This window comes from Bufo gargarizans, chromosome 1 (genome assembly GCF_014858855.1).
Source record: "Bufo gargarizans isolate SCDJY-AF-19 chromosome 1, ASM1485885v1, whole genome shotgun sequence".
Lineage (NCBI taxonomy): Eukaryota > Metazoa > Chordata > Amphibia > Anura > Bufonidae > Bufo > Bufo gargarizans.
The window spans coordinates 497,534,626-497,553,979 of record NC_058080.1 but is presented as its reverse complement, the minus strand read 5'-3'; the positions used below and the strand labels follow the sequence as shown (position 1 = coordinate 497,553,979).

The 19,354-nt window shown below is 44.0% G+C and overlaps 1 gene segment (V, D, J or C); it reads left to right on the top strand.

Annotated features, from left to right (window-relative positions):
- Positions 1–89: 89 nt before the first annotated feature.
- Positions 90–771, top strand: LOC122928134. The segment is given in 2 exon segments: positions 90–200; positions 482–771. Coding segments are annotated over 2 exon segments (342 nt in total).
- Positions 772–19,354: the final 18,583 nt, after the last annotated feature.

The following is a 19,354-nucleotide window of genomic DNA, read 5'->3' as shown; positions in this document are numbered from 1 at the left end:
GATGAAATACAACATCACAAAACCAATGCCTTTATCTGCATTTTATATATTGAGTTCGCCAACACTCCCACATCCAACCCACAAACCATCAAAACTACAGCTGCACAACATCAGAACGAGCCAGATGAGAGCCCTGTGAGAGGTGAACATGATGAGAGTTGTCATGAGGACGTCTGCAGTCTTTACTATTCTCATCACAGGTGAAATGTCCACCAGAAACATTTGTGTATTACTAGAATAGAATAGTATCATGTTTAGTAGTTACGGTACTCTAATAATAAATATAATAAACTAATAAGAGTACTCGTATGTAATTATTCTTATCTGAGCATTAATAGAAATTGTAGATATTTAATTATTAAACTAAAAAATAATCATTTGTAAAAAAAAATAATCCATTACTTAACACAAGAAGTTAAAGTAATGAGTAAATGGAACAGGTGTGATATTGTGTGAGCATGTGTTATATGTGTTATTTCAGGAGCCCTGGGACAGAACTCGGTACATCAGGACCCGTATATTACTGTGGCAGAGGGAGAAGATGTGCAAATAAACTGCAGCTACACTGGCACAGAGTACAGTCTGCGGTGGTACCAGAGTGTCAGCACCCACAAAATCCAGCCAATTTTTCTCTTAAGCGCTAATGGCTATAAATTCGAAGATCAGTTCATGATGTTTCTGGATACCAAGAAGAAGTTCACCTATCTCTATATAAACACAACACACGTGGAAGACTCGGCAGTGTACTACTGTGCGATGGAGGCACAGTGATAAACTCCAGCAGGGGAGCAGTATAATAAGCTGTCAGCTCTGGAACACATCATCACATATCACTGGTGTTTATATAGCTATTATTTTATCTCTTTATTTTCTGGATGAAGCTGTGGCCTCGTCAGTGATGTTGACAGAGAAATAAGGAAAAAAGCATGTGGTGCCTGGATTAGTTTTAGATTGTTGATATCAGTAAAAGAACTGTAATAAGAAATAAATTTGCTGCCTCATGATTAACACATACATCATATAGTACATAACAATGGCTTTCTAATAAAGCTAGAACCATCCATGTATCTCACATGGATCCAGAGATTCATGGATCCATTCATTGCTCTCTCCCTGTCAATTCTCAGGAGGCATATCTTTATGCTGCAGCTCTCTTCCTATCTCAGCTCTGGGGTGTGTCTTTTCTTCTGTAGCTCTCTCCCCGTTACAGCTCAGGGTGCGTGTCCTATCTACTGCAACTCTCTCCCTATCACAGCTGTGGGTGTGTCCTTTCTGCTCTAGCTCTCTCCCTGTCACAGCTCAAGTGGCATGTCCTTTCTGCTACAGCTTTTGCCAGGGTTCTACAAACTGTGTAAAACTACAAATGTCAAGTTGGAGTCCAAATAATTGGATAGTCAATAGCAAAACTGAGGTCAACAACTGGTTGAAATACATCTAAGGGTGCGTTCACATCACATTTCATCCCTCTGTTTGATGTATAAATTAGAGAAAAAAAAGATACAAAATGCAGCACACCACGCTCTTGTATCCTGCAGAGTCTGGTAAAAAAAAACATATAGTTTTTTTCTCAATGGTAAAAAGTGAAGGCTGGGTGCAGGCTCAAAGGGAATAAGCTTACCCAATATCCAAACGTACAAAATAGAGCAGCACCCTAAAAAATAAGTGAAAAAATTAAGTTGTTTATTCATCCAATGGTGTAGCGATGTTTCGGCTCTATCCAAGAGCCTTTCTCAAGGCTCTCGGATAGAGCCGAAACATTGCTACAAAATTGGGTGAATAAACTACTTCATTTTTTCACTTATTTTTCGTAGTGCTGCTCTATTTTGTATGTTTATACATATATATATATATATATATATATATATATTATTTTTTTGCAATGGAACTGGTGAATGTATGCCACTGTATGGTATTAGTCTGTCTCACCCATTTAACGTATTAGTTTTTTGTATACATACATTAAATAGATGGGAAAGACGCGATGTGAACCCAGCTGAATTTGCAAATCAGAGAAAATATCTGGACGCTCTGAGGCTGGGTTTGTACACTGCTTTTTTGTCAAGGTAATAAACCTCAACAGAAAAGAACATTAAAAAAACATGCTTTTTTAACCAAAATTGGGGTTATTTTCAGGTGAAGCATGTTAAATCAATGTGTTTCACCCATAAATACACATAATTCCCTCTTTGAAAAACTGCATCATTTTCAGTAAAAATTCAAGTGACTTTTATGATGCAGATTTCCCCCCCCGCCATTATAAGTGGTCATATATGAAATCATTTGAAAGTGGGTTTTTAAGGGCAAAAAGGTCTGCTGTTGAATTGCATGGGTTGGAGGTTAAAATTTTTGCTCAAATTAAGTAAGAATTTGCACTCGCAGATATTTATTATATGCAGGCTAGGCATAAAATACAGAGTTCACTGGGCCCGACTGATTTCTTTTAGATTATTGACTAACGCTAAGTGTAAGAAAAGGAAAATATTAAAAATGTGCAATGCAATTTTGGCAGAATAGTTCTGAGAAATGGGCAGTAGAGATTGGCTAGACAATTTTACTCAAGATGAGTAAGGTACAGAATTTTCTCCAAAGATATTGAAAATTGCTCTTTGAACTTTTGAAATCTTTGAACTTTATACAATTCATATGGCCTACTACACAACGAAAATTGCCACACTTTGGAACTAATAATTTAAGTAAATGTCCAAGAGGTAACAACACAAGGGCAGATGTGATACACTTGTTTTGGAGGTGCCCAGAGCTGGTTAGATATTGGCATGATATTAAGAGTACAGTACATGACATCCACCCGATACCGATATCTAATAGACATTGGTACATGTGATTTGAGAGGAAGTTGGGGTATGTCTAGCAAAAAATCTGATAAGAAAGTGTTGGTCAAAATTGTGTTTCTAACTAGAAGAGCTACCACAACTAGGAGTAGAATATTCATGACGTATCCTCAGAATAGATCATCAGTAATAGATTAGTGGGAGTCCGACTTCTGGAACCTCTGCTAATGAGTTGTAGTACTGTGGCCTTCTCCTAGGCCAGTGTCATCACGTTCATTGGTCACATTGCCTACAATATGTGCAGCTCAGTCCCATCCAATACCAAGCACAGTCATGTTACAATTCACAGTGCTGCTGCCCTTTCAAATAGATGATCAAGTGTGTGCTGGAATTTAAACCCCCTCCAATTGAATATGAATGACCTATCTTGAGGATAGGTCATCAATATTGTCATCCCGGAGCACCCCAGAAGACAATAGTTAGAAACAAACGAGAAACGGAACCATGCAGGAACCTGGCAAGGCATGCAACAAGAACAGTACAAGGTACATTACAAAGTGTCAAAGAAAATCTGCACTATGTGCATTGACATCAGTCCACATTTTCAGAGACTCATCTGCTGATGCAGTAATGCAGGGGACTTTCAGGTTTTTTTTTGTGGCAGATTCTCTTTAGACAATCTTAGATCAACGACATTGCCATTGAAACTTAAAGGACACCTGCCACCATGAAAATGCAAATTAATCTGAAGGCAGAATTTTATAGAACAGGAGGAGCTGAGCAGATTGTTATATAAAATTTAGTATAGCTTTTATATAAAATATAAAAAAATTAATTTAAGTTCTCACTCATTTTGGACTTTGCAATCAAGAAGGTGGTTCTATCAGTGATTGACAGCCTTCCCTCTATGACTGTGTATACAGAGATAGCTGTCAATCACTGATAGGACTACCTCCATGACCCCATAATGAACAACTTATACTGAATCTTATGTATCAATCTGCTCAGCTCCTCCTGCTCTATAATATGCTGCCTTCAGCATAAACACCATGATCAACATGAAAGTTTCCCTTAAAATACAAAATACTATGCTTTTGTAGCGGTCAGCACAAATAAACTCTTATGTAGACAGGGCCAGGCAAGATAACTATGCAGAAAATTGGCCCTGTCAATCATGAAGGAGGGGAACGGGCTGGCAGACATTGGGACACACCTCTTAATCACTGAATTCATAGGTTTCATTCAGTCCCATTGCCACAAGTGTATAAAATCCAGCACCTAGCCATACAAACATTTGTGAAAGAACGGCTCATTCTAACGACCTCACTGAATTCTAGCATGGTACTGTAACAGGATGCCACTGTTGTTACAAGTCAGTTTGTAAAATGTCTTCCCTACTAGATATTTGTGAACTAAGAGTGATATTATTGTAAACTTTAGGCGTTTAGGGACCACAGCAACTTAGCCATGAAGTGACAGACCACGTAATGTTACTGAAGTAGGGTCACCAAGCGCTGAGGGACATATTGCATAAAAGTCACCAACGCTCTGCTGACTTGTTAACTGTGGAGTTTCGAACCTACTGTGGCATTAACATCCACACAGAAAGTGTGCCCTGGGAGCTTCATGACATGGGTTTCTATGGCCAAGAGGCTGCATGCATGTCTTACAAGACCCAGCACAATGGCATGTATCAGATGAGGTGGTGTAAAGCATGCCACCACTAGACTCTGGAGCAGTGGAAACTAGTTCTTTGGAGAGACAAATCATGATTCTCTATCTGGCAGTCTGATGGATGAGTATGGTTTTGCTAAATGCAAGGAGAACATTGCCTGCCTGACTGCATTGCACCAACTGTAAAGTCTGGTGGAGAAGGTAAATGCTATTTTTTGTATTTTAGGGGTTGGCCTAGGTCCCTTAGTTCCAGTGAAGAGGAATCTTAACCCTTTCGCCACCAGCACCGTATATGTATGCCACTGGAGCGATGAGCAAACATGGAGTTCACTTGTACATGCAGCGGGCATCATGGCCGGTGAGTCTCCGTTCATAGTAATCATGTGAGATCACGAAATCTAAAGGGCTTCCGGGCTTCTTACCAGCATCCCCTGCTACCAAAGAGGATGCCGGTAATTGATTTAAATGTGCTAGGTCTCGCTGAAGAGACCTAAGGCATTTAAGCTGCAATTCTTATTTTGGCCAGCAGAAATTAGCAATTCTGACATTTAAATGGACGTAAAAAATCCACGAATGTTCAGAATTAAATATGAGCTTTAGAATCATAACAAAAAAGTAAAAAAAATGTTTAAAAATATATAAAATTAAAAAATATTAAATTTTAAATCACCCCCATTCCGTATAAAAAAAAACAAACGCATGAATAACAAAAAATATAAACATCATGGGTATCACTGCTACTGAAAATGTCTATACTATTAAAATATAAAAATATTTTTTCAATACGGTAAATAGCGTAATGGAAAAAGTGTCAAAATGGCCAATTTGCAATTTTTTCATTGCTTCTCCAAATGTAATAAAATGTGATCAAAAAGTCACACACACACTCCAAAATGAAATCAATAAAAACTACAGATTGTCTCACAAAAAATAAGCCCTCACACAGCTCAAAAGATGTAACTATAAAAAAGTTATGGGGGTCAGAATATGGTGATGAAAAAAAATATATTTTTGATCAAAGTTGAAATTAATTTTAACACTATTTAGACAAAAAAAAATTATACATATGTGGTATCATTGTAATTAGAGTTGAGCGAACACCTGGATGTTCGGGTTCGAGAAGTTCGGCCAAACTTCCCGAAAATGTTCGGGTTCGGGATCCGAACCCGATCCGAACTTCGTCCCGAACCCGAACCCCATTGAAGTCAATGGGGACCCGAACTTTTCGGCACTAAAACGGCTGTAAAACAGCCCAGGAAAGGGCTGGAGGGCTGCAAAAGGCAGCAACATGTAGGTAAATCCCCTGCAAACAAATGTGGATAAGGAAATGAATTAAAATAAAAATTAAATAAATAAAAATTAACCAAAATCAATTAGAGAGAGGTCCCATAGCAGAGAATCTGGCTTCCCGTCACCCACCACTGGAACAGTCCATTCTCAGATATTTAGGCCCCGGCACCCAGGCAGAGGAGAGAGGTCCCGTAACAGACAATCTGGCTTCATGTCAGCAGAGAATTAGTCTTCATGTCATAGCAGAGAATCAGGCTTCACGTCACCCACCACTGCAATAGTCCATTTTCATAAATTTAGGCCCAGCACCCAGGCAGAGGAGAGAGGTCCCGTAACAGAGGATCTGGCTTCATGTCAGCAGAGAATCAGTCTTCATATCATAGCAGAGAATCAGGCTTCACGTCACCCACCACTGCAACAGTCCATTGTCGTAAATTTAGGCCCAGCACCCAGGCAGAGGAGAGAGGTGCCGTAACAGACAATCTGGCTTCATGTCAGCAGAGAATCAGTCTTCATGTCATAGCAGAGAATCAGGCTTCACGTCACCCACCACTGTAAGAGTCCATTTTCATAAATTTAGGCCCAGCACCCAGGCAGAGGAGAGAGGTCCCGTAACAGACAATCTGGCTTCATGTCAGCAGAGAATCAGTCTTCATGTCATAGCAGAGAATCAGGCTTCACGTCACCCACCACTGCAACAGTCCATTTTCATAAATTTAGGCCCAGCACCCAGGAAGAGGAGAGAGGTCCCGTAACAGACAATCTGGCTTCATGTCAGCAGAGAATTAGTCTGCATGTCATAGCAGAGAATCAGGCTTCACGTCAGCCACCAATGCAACAGTCCATTGTCAGATATTTAGGCCCAGCACCCAGGCAGAGGAGAGAGGTCCCGTAACAGAGGATCTGGCTTCATGTCAGCAGAGAATCAGTCTTCATATCATAGCAGAGAATCAGGCTTCACGTCACCCACCACTACAACAGTCCATTTTCATAAATTTAGGCCCAGCACCCAGGCAGAGGAGAGAGGTCCCGTAACAGACAATCTGGCTTCATGTCAGCAGAGAATCAGTCTTCATGTCATAGCAGAGAATCAGGCTTCACGTCACCCACCACTGTAAGAGTCCATTTTCATAAATTTAGGCCCAGCACCCAGGCAGAGGAGAGAGGTCCCGTAACAGACAATCTGGCTTCATGTCAGCAGAGAATCAGTCTTCTTGTCTTAGCAGAGAATCAGGCTTCACGTCACCCACCACTGCAACAGTCCATTTTCATAAATTTAGGCCCAGCACCCAGGCAGAGGAGAGAGGTCCCGTAACAGCCAATCTGGCTTCATGTCAGCAGAGAATTAGTCTGCATGTCATAGCAGAGAATCAGGCTTCACGTCAGCCACCAATGCAACAGTCCATTGTCAGATATTTAGGCCCAGCACCCAGGCAGAGGAGAGAGGTCCCGTAACAGAGGATCTGGCTTCATGTCAGCAGAGAATCAGTCTTCATATCATAGCAGAGAATCAGGCTTCACGTCACCCACCACTGCAACAGTCCATTTTCATAAATTTAGGCCCAGCACCCAGGCAGAGGAGAGAGGTCCCGTAACAGACAATCTGGCTTCATGTCAGCAGAGAATCAGTCTTCATGTCATAGCAGAGAATCAGGCTTCACGTCACCCACCACTGTAAGAGTCCATTTTCATAAATTTAGGCCCAGCACCCAGGCAGAGGAGAGAGGTCCCGTAACAGACAATCTGGCTTCATGTCAGCAGAGAATTAGTCTGCATGTCATAGCAGAGAATCAGGCTTCACGTCAGCCACCAATGCAACAGTCCATTGTCAGATATTTAGGCCCAGCACCCAGGCAGAGGAGAGAGGTCCCGTAACAGAGGATCTGGCTTCATGTCAGCAGAGAATCAGTCTTCATATCATAGCAGAGAATCAGGCTTCACGTCACCCACCACTGCAACAGTCCATTTTCATAAATTTAAGCCCAGCACCCAGGCAGAGGAGAGAGGTCCCGTAACAGAGGATCTGGCTTCATGTCAGCAGAGAATCAGTCTGCATGTCATAGCAGAGAATCAGGCTTCACGTCAGCCACCACTGCAACAGTCCATTGTCATAAATTTAGGCCCAGCACCCAGGCAGAGGAGAGAGGTCCTGTAACAGACAATCTGGCTTCATGTCAGCAGAGAATCAGTCTTCATGTAATAGCAGAGAATCAGTCTTCATGTCATAGCAGAGAATCAGGCTTCACGTCACCCACCACTGTAAGAGTAAATTTTCATAAATTTAGGCCCAGCACCCAGGCAGAGGAGAGAGGTCCCGTAACAGACAATCTGGCTTCATGTCAGCAGAGAATCAGTCTTCATGTCATAGCAGAGAATCAGGCTTCACGTCACCCACCACTGCAACAGTCCATTTTCATAAATTTAGGCCCAGCACCCAGGCAGAGGAGAGAGGTCCCGTAACAGAGGATCTGGCTTCATGTCAGCAGAGAATCAGTCTGCATGTCATAGCAGAGAATCAGGCTTCACGTCAGCCACCACTGCAACAGTCCATTGTCATAAATTTAGGCCCAGCACCCAGGCAGAGGAGAGAGGTCCCGTAACAGACAATCTGGCTTCATGTCAGCAGAGAATCAGTCTTCATGTCATAGCAGAGAATCAGTCTTCATGTCATAGCAGAGAATCAGGCTTCACGTCACCCACCACTGTAAGAGTAAATTTTCATAAATTTAGGCCCAGCACCCAGGCAGAGGAGAGAGGTCCCGTAACAGACAATCTGGCTTCATGTCAGCAGAGAATCAGTCTTCATGTCATAGCAGAGAATCAGGCTTCACGTCACCCACCACTGTAAGAGTCCATTTTCATAAATTTAGGCCCAGCACCCAGGCAGAGGAGAGAGGTCCCGTAACAGACAATCTGGCTTCATGTCAGCAGAGAATTAGTCTGCATGTCATAGCAGAGAATCAGGCTTCACGTCAGCCACCACTGCAACAGTCCATTGTCAGATATTTAGGCCCAGCACCCAGGCAGAGGAGAGAGGTCCCGTAACAGAGGATCTGGCTTCATGTCAGCAGAGAATTAGTCTGCATGTCATAGCAGAGAATCAGGCTTCACGTCACCCAACATTGGAACAGTCCATTGGCATATATTTAGGCCCTGGCACCCAGACAGAGGAGAGGTTCATTCAACTTTGGGTAGCCTCGCAATATAATGGTAAAATGAAAATAAAAATAGGATTGAATGAGGAAGTGCCCTGGAGTCCAATAATATATGGTTAAGGGGAGGTAGTTAATGTCTAATCTGGACAAGGGACGGACAGGTCCTGTGGGATCCATGCCTGGTTCATTTTTATGAACGTCAGCTTGTCCACATTGGCTGTAGACAGGCGGCTGCGTTTGTCTGTAATGACGCCCCCTGCCGTGCTGAATACACGTTCAGACAAAACGCTGGCCGCCGGGCAGGCCAGCACCTCCAAGGCATAAAAGGCTAGCTCTGGCCACGTGGACAATTTAGAGACCCAGAAGTTGAATGGGGCCGAACCATCAGTCAGTACGTGGAGAAGTGTGCACATGTACTGTTCCACCATGTTAGTGAAATGTTGCCTCCTGCTAACACGTTGCGTATCAGGTGGTGGTGCAGTTAGCTGTGGCGTGTTGACAAAACTTTTCCACATCTCTGCCATGCTAACCCTGCCCTCAGAGGAGCTGGCCGTGACACAGCTGCCTTGGCGACCTCTTGCTCCTCCTCTGCCTTGGCCTTGGGCTTCCACTTGTTCCCCTGTGACATTTGGGAATGCTCTCAGTAGCGCGTCTACCAACGTGCGCTTGTACTCGCGCATCTTCCTATCACGCTCCAGTGCAGGAAGTAAGGTGGGCACATTGTCTTTGTAGCGTGGATCCAGCAGGGTGGCAACCCAGTAGTCCGCACAGGTTAAAATGTGGGCAACTCTGCTGTCGTTGCGCAGGCACTGCAGCATGTAGTCGCTCATGTGTGCCAGGCTGCCCAGGGGTAAGGACAAGCTGTCCTCTGTGGGAGGCGTATCGTCATCGTCCTGCCTTTCCCCCCAGCCACGCACCAGTGATGGACCCGAGCTGCGTTGGGTGCCACCCCGCTGTGACCATGCTTCATCCTCATCCTCCTCCACCTCCTCCTCATCCTCGTCCTCCTCGTCCTCCAGTAGTGGGCCCTGGCTGGCCACATTTGTACCTGGCCTCTGCTGTTGCCAAAAACCTCCCTCTGAGTCACTTCGAAGAGACTGGCCTGAAAGTGCTAAAAATGACCCCTCTTCCTCCTCCTCCTCCTCCTCCTCCTGGGCCACCTCCTCTTTAATCATCGCCCTAAGTGTTTTCTCAAGGAGACATAGAAGTGGTATTGTAACGCTGATAACGGCGTCATCGCCACTGGCCATGTTGGTGGAGTACTCGAAACAGCGCAACAGGGCACACAGGTCTCGCATGGAGGCCCAGTCATTGGTGGTGAAGTGGTGCTGTTCTGTAGTGCGACTGACCCGTGCGTGCTGCAGCTGAAACTCCACTATGGCCTGCTGCTGCTCGCACAGTCTGTCCAGCATGTGCAAGGTGGAGTTCCACCTGGTGGGCACGTCGCATATGAGGTGGTGAGCGGGAAGGCCGAAGTTACGCTGTAGCGCAGACAGGCGAGCAGCAGCAGGATGTGAACGCCGGAAGCGCGAACAGACGGCCCGCACTTTATGCAGCAGCTCTGACATGTCGGGGTAGTTGTGAATGAACTTCTGCACCACCAAATTCAGCACATGCGCCAAGCAAGGGATGTGCGTCAAATTGGCTAGTCCCAGAGCTGCAACGAGATTTCGCCCATTATCACACACCACCAGGCCGGGCTTGAGGCTCACCGGCAGCAACCACTCGTCGGTCTGTTGTTCTATACCCCGCCACAACTCCTGTGCGGTGTGGGGCCTGTCCCCCAAACATATGAGTTTCAGAATGGCCTGCTGACGTTTACCCCGGGCTGTGCTGAAGTTGGTGGTGAAGGTCTGTGGCTGACTGGATGAGCAGGTGGAAGAAGAGGAGGAGGAAGCCGAGAAGGAGGAGGTGGCAACAGGAGGCAAAGAATGTTGCCCTGCGATCCTTGGCGGCGGAAGGACGTGCGCCAAACAGCTCTCCGCCTGGGGCCCAGCTGCCACTACATTTACCCAGTGTGCAGTTAGGGAGATATAGCGTCCCTGGCCGTGCTTACTGGTCCACGTATCTGTGGTTAGGTGGACCTTGCTACAGATGGCGTTGCGCAGTGCACACTTGATTTTATCGGATACTTGGTTGTGCAGGGAAGGCACGGCTCTCTTGGAGAAGTAGTGGCGGCTGGGAACAACATACTGTGGGACAGCAAGCGACATGAGCTGTTTGAAGCTGTCTGTGTCCACCAGCCTAAATGACAGCATTTCATAGGCCAGTAGTTTAGAAATGCTGGCATTCAGGGCCAGGGATCGAGGGTGGCTAGGTGGGAATTTACGCTTTCTCTCAAATGTTTGTGAGATGGAGAGCTGAACGCTGCCGTGTGACATGGTTGAGAAGCTTGGTGACGGAGGTGGTGGTGGTGTTGGTGGTACATCCCCTGTTTGCTGGGCGGCAGGTGCCAACGTTCCTCCAGAGGCGGAGGAAGAGGCCGAGGCGGCAGCAGCAGAAGAGGCCGAGGCGGCAGCAGCAGAAGAGGTAGCAGGGGGAGCCTGAGTGACTTCCTTGGTTTTAAGGTGTTTACTCCACTGCAGTTCATGCTTTGCATGCAGGTGCCTGGTCATGCAGGTTGTGCTCAGGTTCAGAACGTTAATGCCTCGCTTCAGGCTCTGATGGCACAGCGTGCAAACCACTCGGGTCTTGTCATCAGCACATTGTTTGAAGAAGTGCCATGCCAGGGAACTCCTTGAAGCTGCCTTTGGGGTGCTCGGTCCCAGATGGCGGCGGTCAGTAGCAGGCGGAGTCTCTTGGCGGCGGGTGTTCTGCTTTTGGCCACTGCTCCCTCTTTTGCTACGCTGTTGGCTCGGTCTCACCACTGCCTCTTCCTCCGAACTGTGAAAGTCAGTGGCACGACCTTCATTCCATGTGGGGTCTAGGACCTCATCGTCCCCTGCATCGTCTTCCACCCAGTCTTGATCCCTGACCTCCTGTTCAGTCTGCACACTGCAGAAAGACGCAGCAGTTGGCACCTGTGTTTCGTCATCATCAGAGACATGCTGAGGTGGTATTCCCATGTCCTCATCATCAGGAAACAAAAGTGGTTGTGCGTCAGTGCAGTCTATGTCTTCCACCGCTGGGGAAGGGCTAGGTGGATGCCCTTGGGAAACCCTGCCAGCAGAGTCTTCAAACAGCATAAGAGACTGCTGCATAACTTGAGGCTCAGACAGTTTCCCTGATATGCATGGGGGTGATGTGACAGACTGATGGGGTTGGTTTTCAGGCGCCATCTGTGCGCTTTCTGCAGAAGACTGGGTGGGAGATAATGTGAACGTGCTGGATCCACTGTCGGCCACCCAATTGACTAATGCCTGTACCTGCTCAGGCCTTACCATCCTTAGAACGGCATTGGGCCCCACCATATATCGCTGTAAATTCTGGCGGCTACTGGGACCTGAGGTAGTTGGTACACTAGGACGTGTGGATGTGGCAGAACGGCCACGTCCTCTCCCAGCACCAGAGGGTCCACTAACACCACCACGACCATGTCCACGTCCGCGTCCCTTACTAGATGTTTTCCTCATTGTTATGGTTCACCACAACAACAAAAATATTATTTGGCCCAATGTATTGTATTCAAATTCAGCGGGATATAAATTTTAAGGCCTAGTATTTAGGCGCTGGGTGACCGGTATGGATTTAGTGACAGAATTAGACTTGGAAATGCACAGTAGCGGGTGTGTGAAGTTATTCTGAATGACCCTATGTGCACCTTGAATATTATATAACCTTTTAGGGATAGATTTCAAATAGCTCTGATATAGCAGAAACCACTAAATTATGAAATTGCTAAATTGGGAATTGTATTTCAACCCAGAACAAAAAATGTGCTTTAACGGACACTAAATAACTTGCCCAGCCACAACAGTACAGCGGTAACGACAGATTTAGCGGGATATAAATTTGAGGCCTAGTATTTAGGCGCTGGGTGACCGGTATGGATTTACTAACAGAATTAGACTTGGAAATGCACAGTAGCGTGTGTGTGAAGTTATTCTGAATGACCCTATGTGCACCTTGAATATTATATACCCTTTTAGGGATAGATTTCAAATAGCTCTGATATAGCAGAAACCACTAAATTATGAAATTGCTAAATTGGGAATTGTATTTCAACCCAGAACAAAAAATGTGCTTTGACGGACACTAAATAACTTGCCCATCCACAACAGGACAGCGGTAACGACAGATTTAGCAGGATATAAATTTTAGGTCTAGTATTTAGGCGCTGGGTGACCGGTATGGATTTAGTGACAGAATTAGACTTGGAAATGCACAGTAGCGTGTGTGTGAAGTTATTCTGAATGACCCTATGTGCACCTTGAATATTATATACCCTTTTAGGGATAGATTTCAAATAGCTCTGATATAGCAGAAACCACTAAATTATGAAATTGCTAAATTGGGAATTGTATTTCAACCCAGAACAAAAAATGTGCTTTAACGGACACTAAATAACTTGCCTAGCCACAACAGTACAGCGGTAACGACAGATTTAGCGGGATATAAATTTGAGGCCTAGTATTTAGGCGCTGGATGACCGGTATGGATTTACTAACAGAATTAGACTTGGAAATGCACAGTAGCGTGTGTGTGAAGTTATTCTGAATGACCCTATGTGCACCTTGAATATTATATACCCTTTTAGGGATAGATTTCAAATAGCTCTGATATAGCAGAAACCACTAAATTATGAAATTGCTAAATTGGGAATTGTATTTCAACCCAGAACAAAAAATGTGCTTTGACAGACACTAAATAACTTGCCCATCCACAACAGTACAGCGGTAACGACAGATTTAGCGGGATATAAATTTGAGGCCTAGTATTTAGGCGCTGGGTGACCGGTATGGATTTAGTGACAGAATTAGACTTGGAAATGCACAGTAGCGTGTGTGAAGTTATTCTGAATGACCCTATGTGCACCTTGAATATTATATACCCTTTTAGGGATAGATTTCAAATAGCTCTGATATAGCAGAAACCACTAAATTATGAAATTGCTAAATTGGGAATTGTATTTCAACCCTGAACAAAAAATTTGCTTTAACGGACACTAAATAACTTGCCCAGCCACAACAGTACAGCGGTAATGACAGATTTAGCGGGATATAAATTTGAGGCCTAGTATTTAGGCGCTGGGTGACCGGTGTGGATTTACTAACAGAATTAGACTTGGAAATGCACAGTAGCGTGTGTGTGAAGTTATTCTGAATGACCCTATGTGCACCTTGAATATTATATACCCTTTTAGGGATAGATTTCAAATAGCTCTGATATAGCAGAAACCACTAAATTATGAAATTGCTAAATTGGGAATTGTATTTCAACCCTGAATAAAAAATGTGCTTTGACGGACACTAAATAACTTGCCCAGCCACAACAGTACAGCGGTAACGACAGATTTAGCGGGATATAAATTTGAGGCCTAGTATTTAGGCGCTGGGTGACCGGTATGGATTTAGTGACAGAATTAGACTGGGATATGGCCAAAAAATAACCACACTATTGCTGGTTAAATGCACTTGGTGTGACAGCTTGACCAACCACACTACTGAGGGTTAAATGCACTTGGTGACGGGCGCAGCTTGCCCCTGATGTAGTACATGGCCAAAAAATGAACAGACTATTGCTGGTTAAATGCACTTGGTGTGACAGCTTCACCCTGATGTAGGCTTTAGCCAAAAAACAACCACACCATTGAGGGTTAAATGCACTTGGTGACAGGCGCAGCTTGCCCCTGATGTAGTATATGGCCAAAAAATGAACAGACTATTGCTGGTTAAATGCACTTGGTGTGACAGCTTGACCAACCACACTACTGAGGGTTAAATGCACTTGGTGATGGGCGCAGCTTGCCCCTGATGTAGTATATGGCCAAAAAATGAACAGACTATTGCTGGTTAAATGCACTTGGTGTGACAGCTTGACCAACCACACTACTGAGGGTTAAATGCACTTGGTGACGGGGGCAGCTTGCCCCTGATGTAGTATATGGCCAAAAAATGAACAGACTATTGCTGGTTAAATGCACTTGGTGTGACAGCTTGACCAACCACACTACTGAGGGTTAAATGCACTTGGTGACGGGCGCAGCTTGCCCCTGATTTAGTATATGGCCAAAAAATTAACAGACTATTGCTGGTTAAATGCACTTGGTGTGACAGCTTCACCCTGATGTAGGCTTTAGCCAAAAAACAACCACACCATTGAGGGTTAAATGCACTTGGTGACAGGCGCAGCTTGCCCCTGATGTAGTATATGGCCAAAAAATAAACAGACTATTGCTGGTTAAATGCACTTGGTGTGACAGCTTCACCCTGATGTAGGCTTTAGCCAAAAAACAACCACACCATTGAGGGTTAAATGCACTTGGTCGCAGCTTGGATGCACTTGGTCGCAGCACCGCACAAGACACAAAATGGCCGCCGATCACCCCAGAAAAAAGTGACTGACAAACGGTCTGGGCAGCCTAAAAACAGTGAGCAATTGAATTTCAGCAGCTCAATGATGCACAGCTGCAGATCGATCGATTAATCAAGTCCTTTGGAGGAGTTAATCTGCCTAATCTCGCCCTACTGTCGCAGCCGCAACCTCTCCCTACGCTAATCAGAGCAGAGTGACGGGCGGCGCTATGTGACTCCAGCTTAAATAGAGGCTGGGTCACATGGTGCTCTGGCCAATCACAGCCATGCCAATAGTAGGCATGGCTGTGACGGCCTCTTGGGGCAAGTAGTATGACGCTTGTTGATTGGCTGCTTTGCAGCCTTTCAAAAAGCGCCAAGAAAGCGTCACAAAAGCGCCAAGAAAGCGACGAACACTGAACCCGAACCCGGACTTTTACGAAAATGTCCGGGTTCGGGTCCGTGTCACGGACACCCCAAAATTCGGTACGAACCCGAACTATACAGTTCGAGTTCGCTCATCCCTAATTGTAATCATACTAACCCAGAGAATGACGGGTAAAACTGTGGAGGAATTGCGCTTTTTTCCAATTCCTCCCCATTTGGAATTTATTTCCTGCTTCCCACTACATTACATACAATAATAAATGGTGGAATTAGAAAGTACAACTTGTCCCGCAAAAAAATAAGCCCTCAAACAGTTATGTGAACAGCAAAATAAAAAAGTTATGGCTCAAGGAAGGGAAGAAAAATGAAAACGCAAAAACGAAAAACCTCCTGTATCCTAAGGGTTAATGCTTCAGAATACCAAGACATCTTGGGCAATTGTATACTTCGAACTTTGTGGGAACAGTTTGAGGAAGAGTCTTGTCTGTTCCAGCATGACTGCCTCAGTGATCAAAGCAAGGTCCATAAAGGCATGGTTGGGTGAGCTTGGTGTAGAGGAACTTGACTGACCTGCACAAAGCCCTGGCCTCAATGCCATCAAACACCTTTGGAATGAACTAGAATGGAAACGTCCTCTTGTCCAACATCAGTGTCTCACTTCACTAATGCTCTTCTGGATAAATGAGCAAAAAATTCCCCCAGACACACTCCAAAATCTTGTGGAAAGGCTTCCTAGAAAAGTGGAAGTCATTTTAGCTTCAAAGGGGGAATAAAATTCATATTAATGCCTAGGGATTTAGAATGGCATGTCATAAAACCTACTGTTGATGTCCCAATCCTTTTGTCCGTATAGTGTATTTTGGGATACTATATAAAATATGTGTAGTAATTGTTGGCACATAGAAGAAATCTGTGGAAAAAATATGACACAGGAAGTACAGAAAACATGACAAATGTGTTGGTCTGTCTTATGTGGTTTTGTAGGCTGAGTCAGTTTGTTCACTACATGTTCTGTTCATGTTCTGCAGAGACCGTGCTGTGACTACATTTTATCAGGCACTGCAGAGAGGACTCGGGAACAATGCTACTAAATCATCTGATTCTCATCTTTATTATATATCTACATTGTAAGTTACCATAATAAAATATAAAACCTTCTATATTCATGATGTATTATATAAGAAGAATCATGACTTTGTTTTCCGTGTTCTAACAGGTGGGACATGTAAAGGAGATGTAATACAGACGCCTCCTGCACTCACTGCAGAGCAAGGACATACAGCGGCTATGAGCTGTGAATATACGGACAGTGCTTTCTACAGTCTGCAGTGGTACAAGCAATTTCTAGGAAGGGGTTTAGTCCCTTTAGCAATCTTAAGAGACAGTAATAAGAATGTTACTCAGAACAGATATGTATTTGCATTGAAGAAGGATCAGAAGTTAAGTACCATGTTCATCACGAATCTGGAAGTGGAAGACTCGGCTGTCTACTGGTGTGGGTATGAGGCACAGTAAGAGAAAGCAGCCAGTAACTGTACAAAAACCTTTGCTTCAAGATCAACTATTCTACATCAAATCAAAGAATAACCAATTAGGGTCCATTCGCACGTCCGTAGAATGGGTCCAGATCCGTTTCACAACGTTGCAGAACGAATCCGGACCTATTCTCTATGGGGCCGGAAGAGATGCAGACAGCACACAGTGTGTTGTCCGCATCTGCATTTCCGGAGCGCGGCACCGACCTTCCGATCCACGGCTCCTGAAAAAAATAGAACATGTTCTATTCTTGTCTGCAGTTCTATGGGGGTACCGGCCGGGTGTATTGCGCAATTTGCGGATCCGCAATACACTACGAACGTGTGAATGGACCCTATGTGTCTTTTATTTCACATGTTCAATATTAAAGGGGCTGCTACTAAGGTGAGATGAGACAGTACCAACCACCAGTTGGCCGGGAAACAGAGGAGCGCACTGGCACTTGCTGTTAGCGGGGCATGGGAGTTATAAAACAGTGTAGCACAGAAAGCTATATATTTTCCCTAGCTCAGAAAAAAATGCATAATTTTAAGTGATATTCTGTTTCCAGAAACAGGATGTGCCGGAACGCTCTGCTGTTTCCCGGACAGCTGGCGGTCGGTACTGTGTCTCAACTCTCTTTAGTTACCGTGAGAGAGAACAACCCCTTTAAATAGTTTTTATTGAATTTTATATGAGAAATGATAATAATATCAAACATAATAAGCAATACACAATAATGTATTATAGAAACATAAATACTGTATACTAAAATAGAAACAGGTTCAAGCTTTTTATTAGAATATTTGTAATCACTTTTGTAAAGAATCTTCCATCTTTACATCTGCAGTTAAAGTTGAAAAAGAAACTATAACATTTTGTATAGAATAATTATTTTAGGGCGAGAATAACCAATTAGGGTCCATTCGCACGTCCGTAGAATGGGTCCAGATCCGTTTCACAACGTTGCAGAACGAATCCGGACCTATTCTCTATGGGGCCGGAAGAGATGCAGACAGCACACAGTGTGTTGTCCGCATCTGCATTTCCGGAGCGCGGCACCGACCTTCCGATCCACGGCTCCTGAAAAAAATAGAACATGTTCTATTCTTGTCTGCAGTTCTATGGGGGTACCGGCCGGGTGTATTGCGCAATTTGCGGATCCGCAATACACTACGAACGTGTGAATGGACCCTATGTGTCTTTTATTTCACATGTTCAATATTAAAGGGGCTGCTACTAAGGTGAGATGAGACAGTACCAACCACCAGTTGGCCGGGAAACAGAGGAGCGCACTGGCACTTGCTGTTAGCGGGGCATGGGAGTTATAAAACAGTGTAGCACAGAAAGCTATATATTTTCCCTAGCTCAGAAAAAAATGCATAATTTTAAGTGATATTCTGTTTCCAGAAACAGGATGTGCCGGAACGCTCTGCTGTTTCCCGGACAGCTGGCGGTCGGTACTGTGTCTCAACTCTCTTTAGTTACCGTGAGAGAGAACAACCCCTTTAAATAGTTTTTATTGAATTTTATATGAGAAATGATAATAATATCAAACATAATAAGCAATACACAATAATGTATTATAGAAACATAAATACTGTATACTAAAATAGAAACAGGTTCAAGCTTTTTATTAGAATATTTGTAATCACTTTTGTAAAGAATCTTCCATCTTTACATCTGCAGTTAAAGTTGAAAAAGAAACTATAACATTTTGTATAGAATAATTATTTTAGGGCGAGAATATTCCACAACAGACAATCCAAGGAAGTATGTCTTTTAAAACTTCAGATGATCTGTGATTGCAAGATGCATACATTTCTTCTAGTATGCAATACTTAATTATACCATTTAATTTACCATATTTTGTATTGAAAAATGGGGGAAAAATGTTGGATGGTGAAAAAAAAATTCTGTCTTGTACATTATGCATTAAAAATGCATATATTCTGGTGCTCAGTACGATTAAAGCAACACAAAATTTGTAAAAAAAAATATGACAAATCTGTTACATTTAGGGATTGACCACATTTTGCGAAAACAGATAGACAAATCAGGATAAGGTTTTACTGATATGTGGCAGGATGAA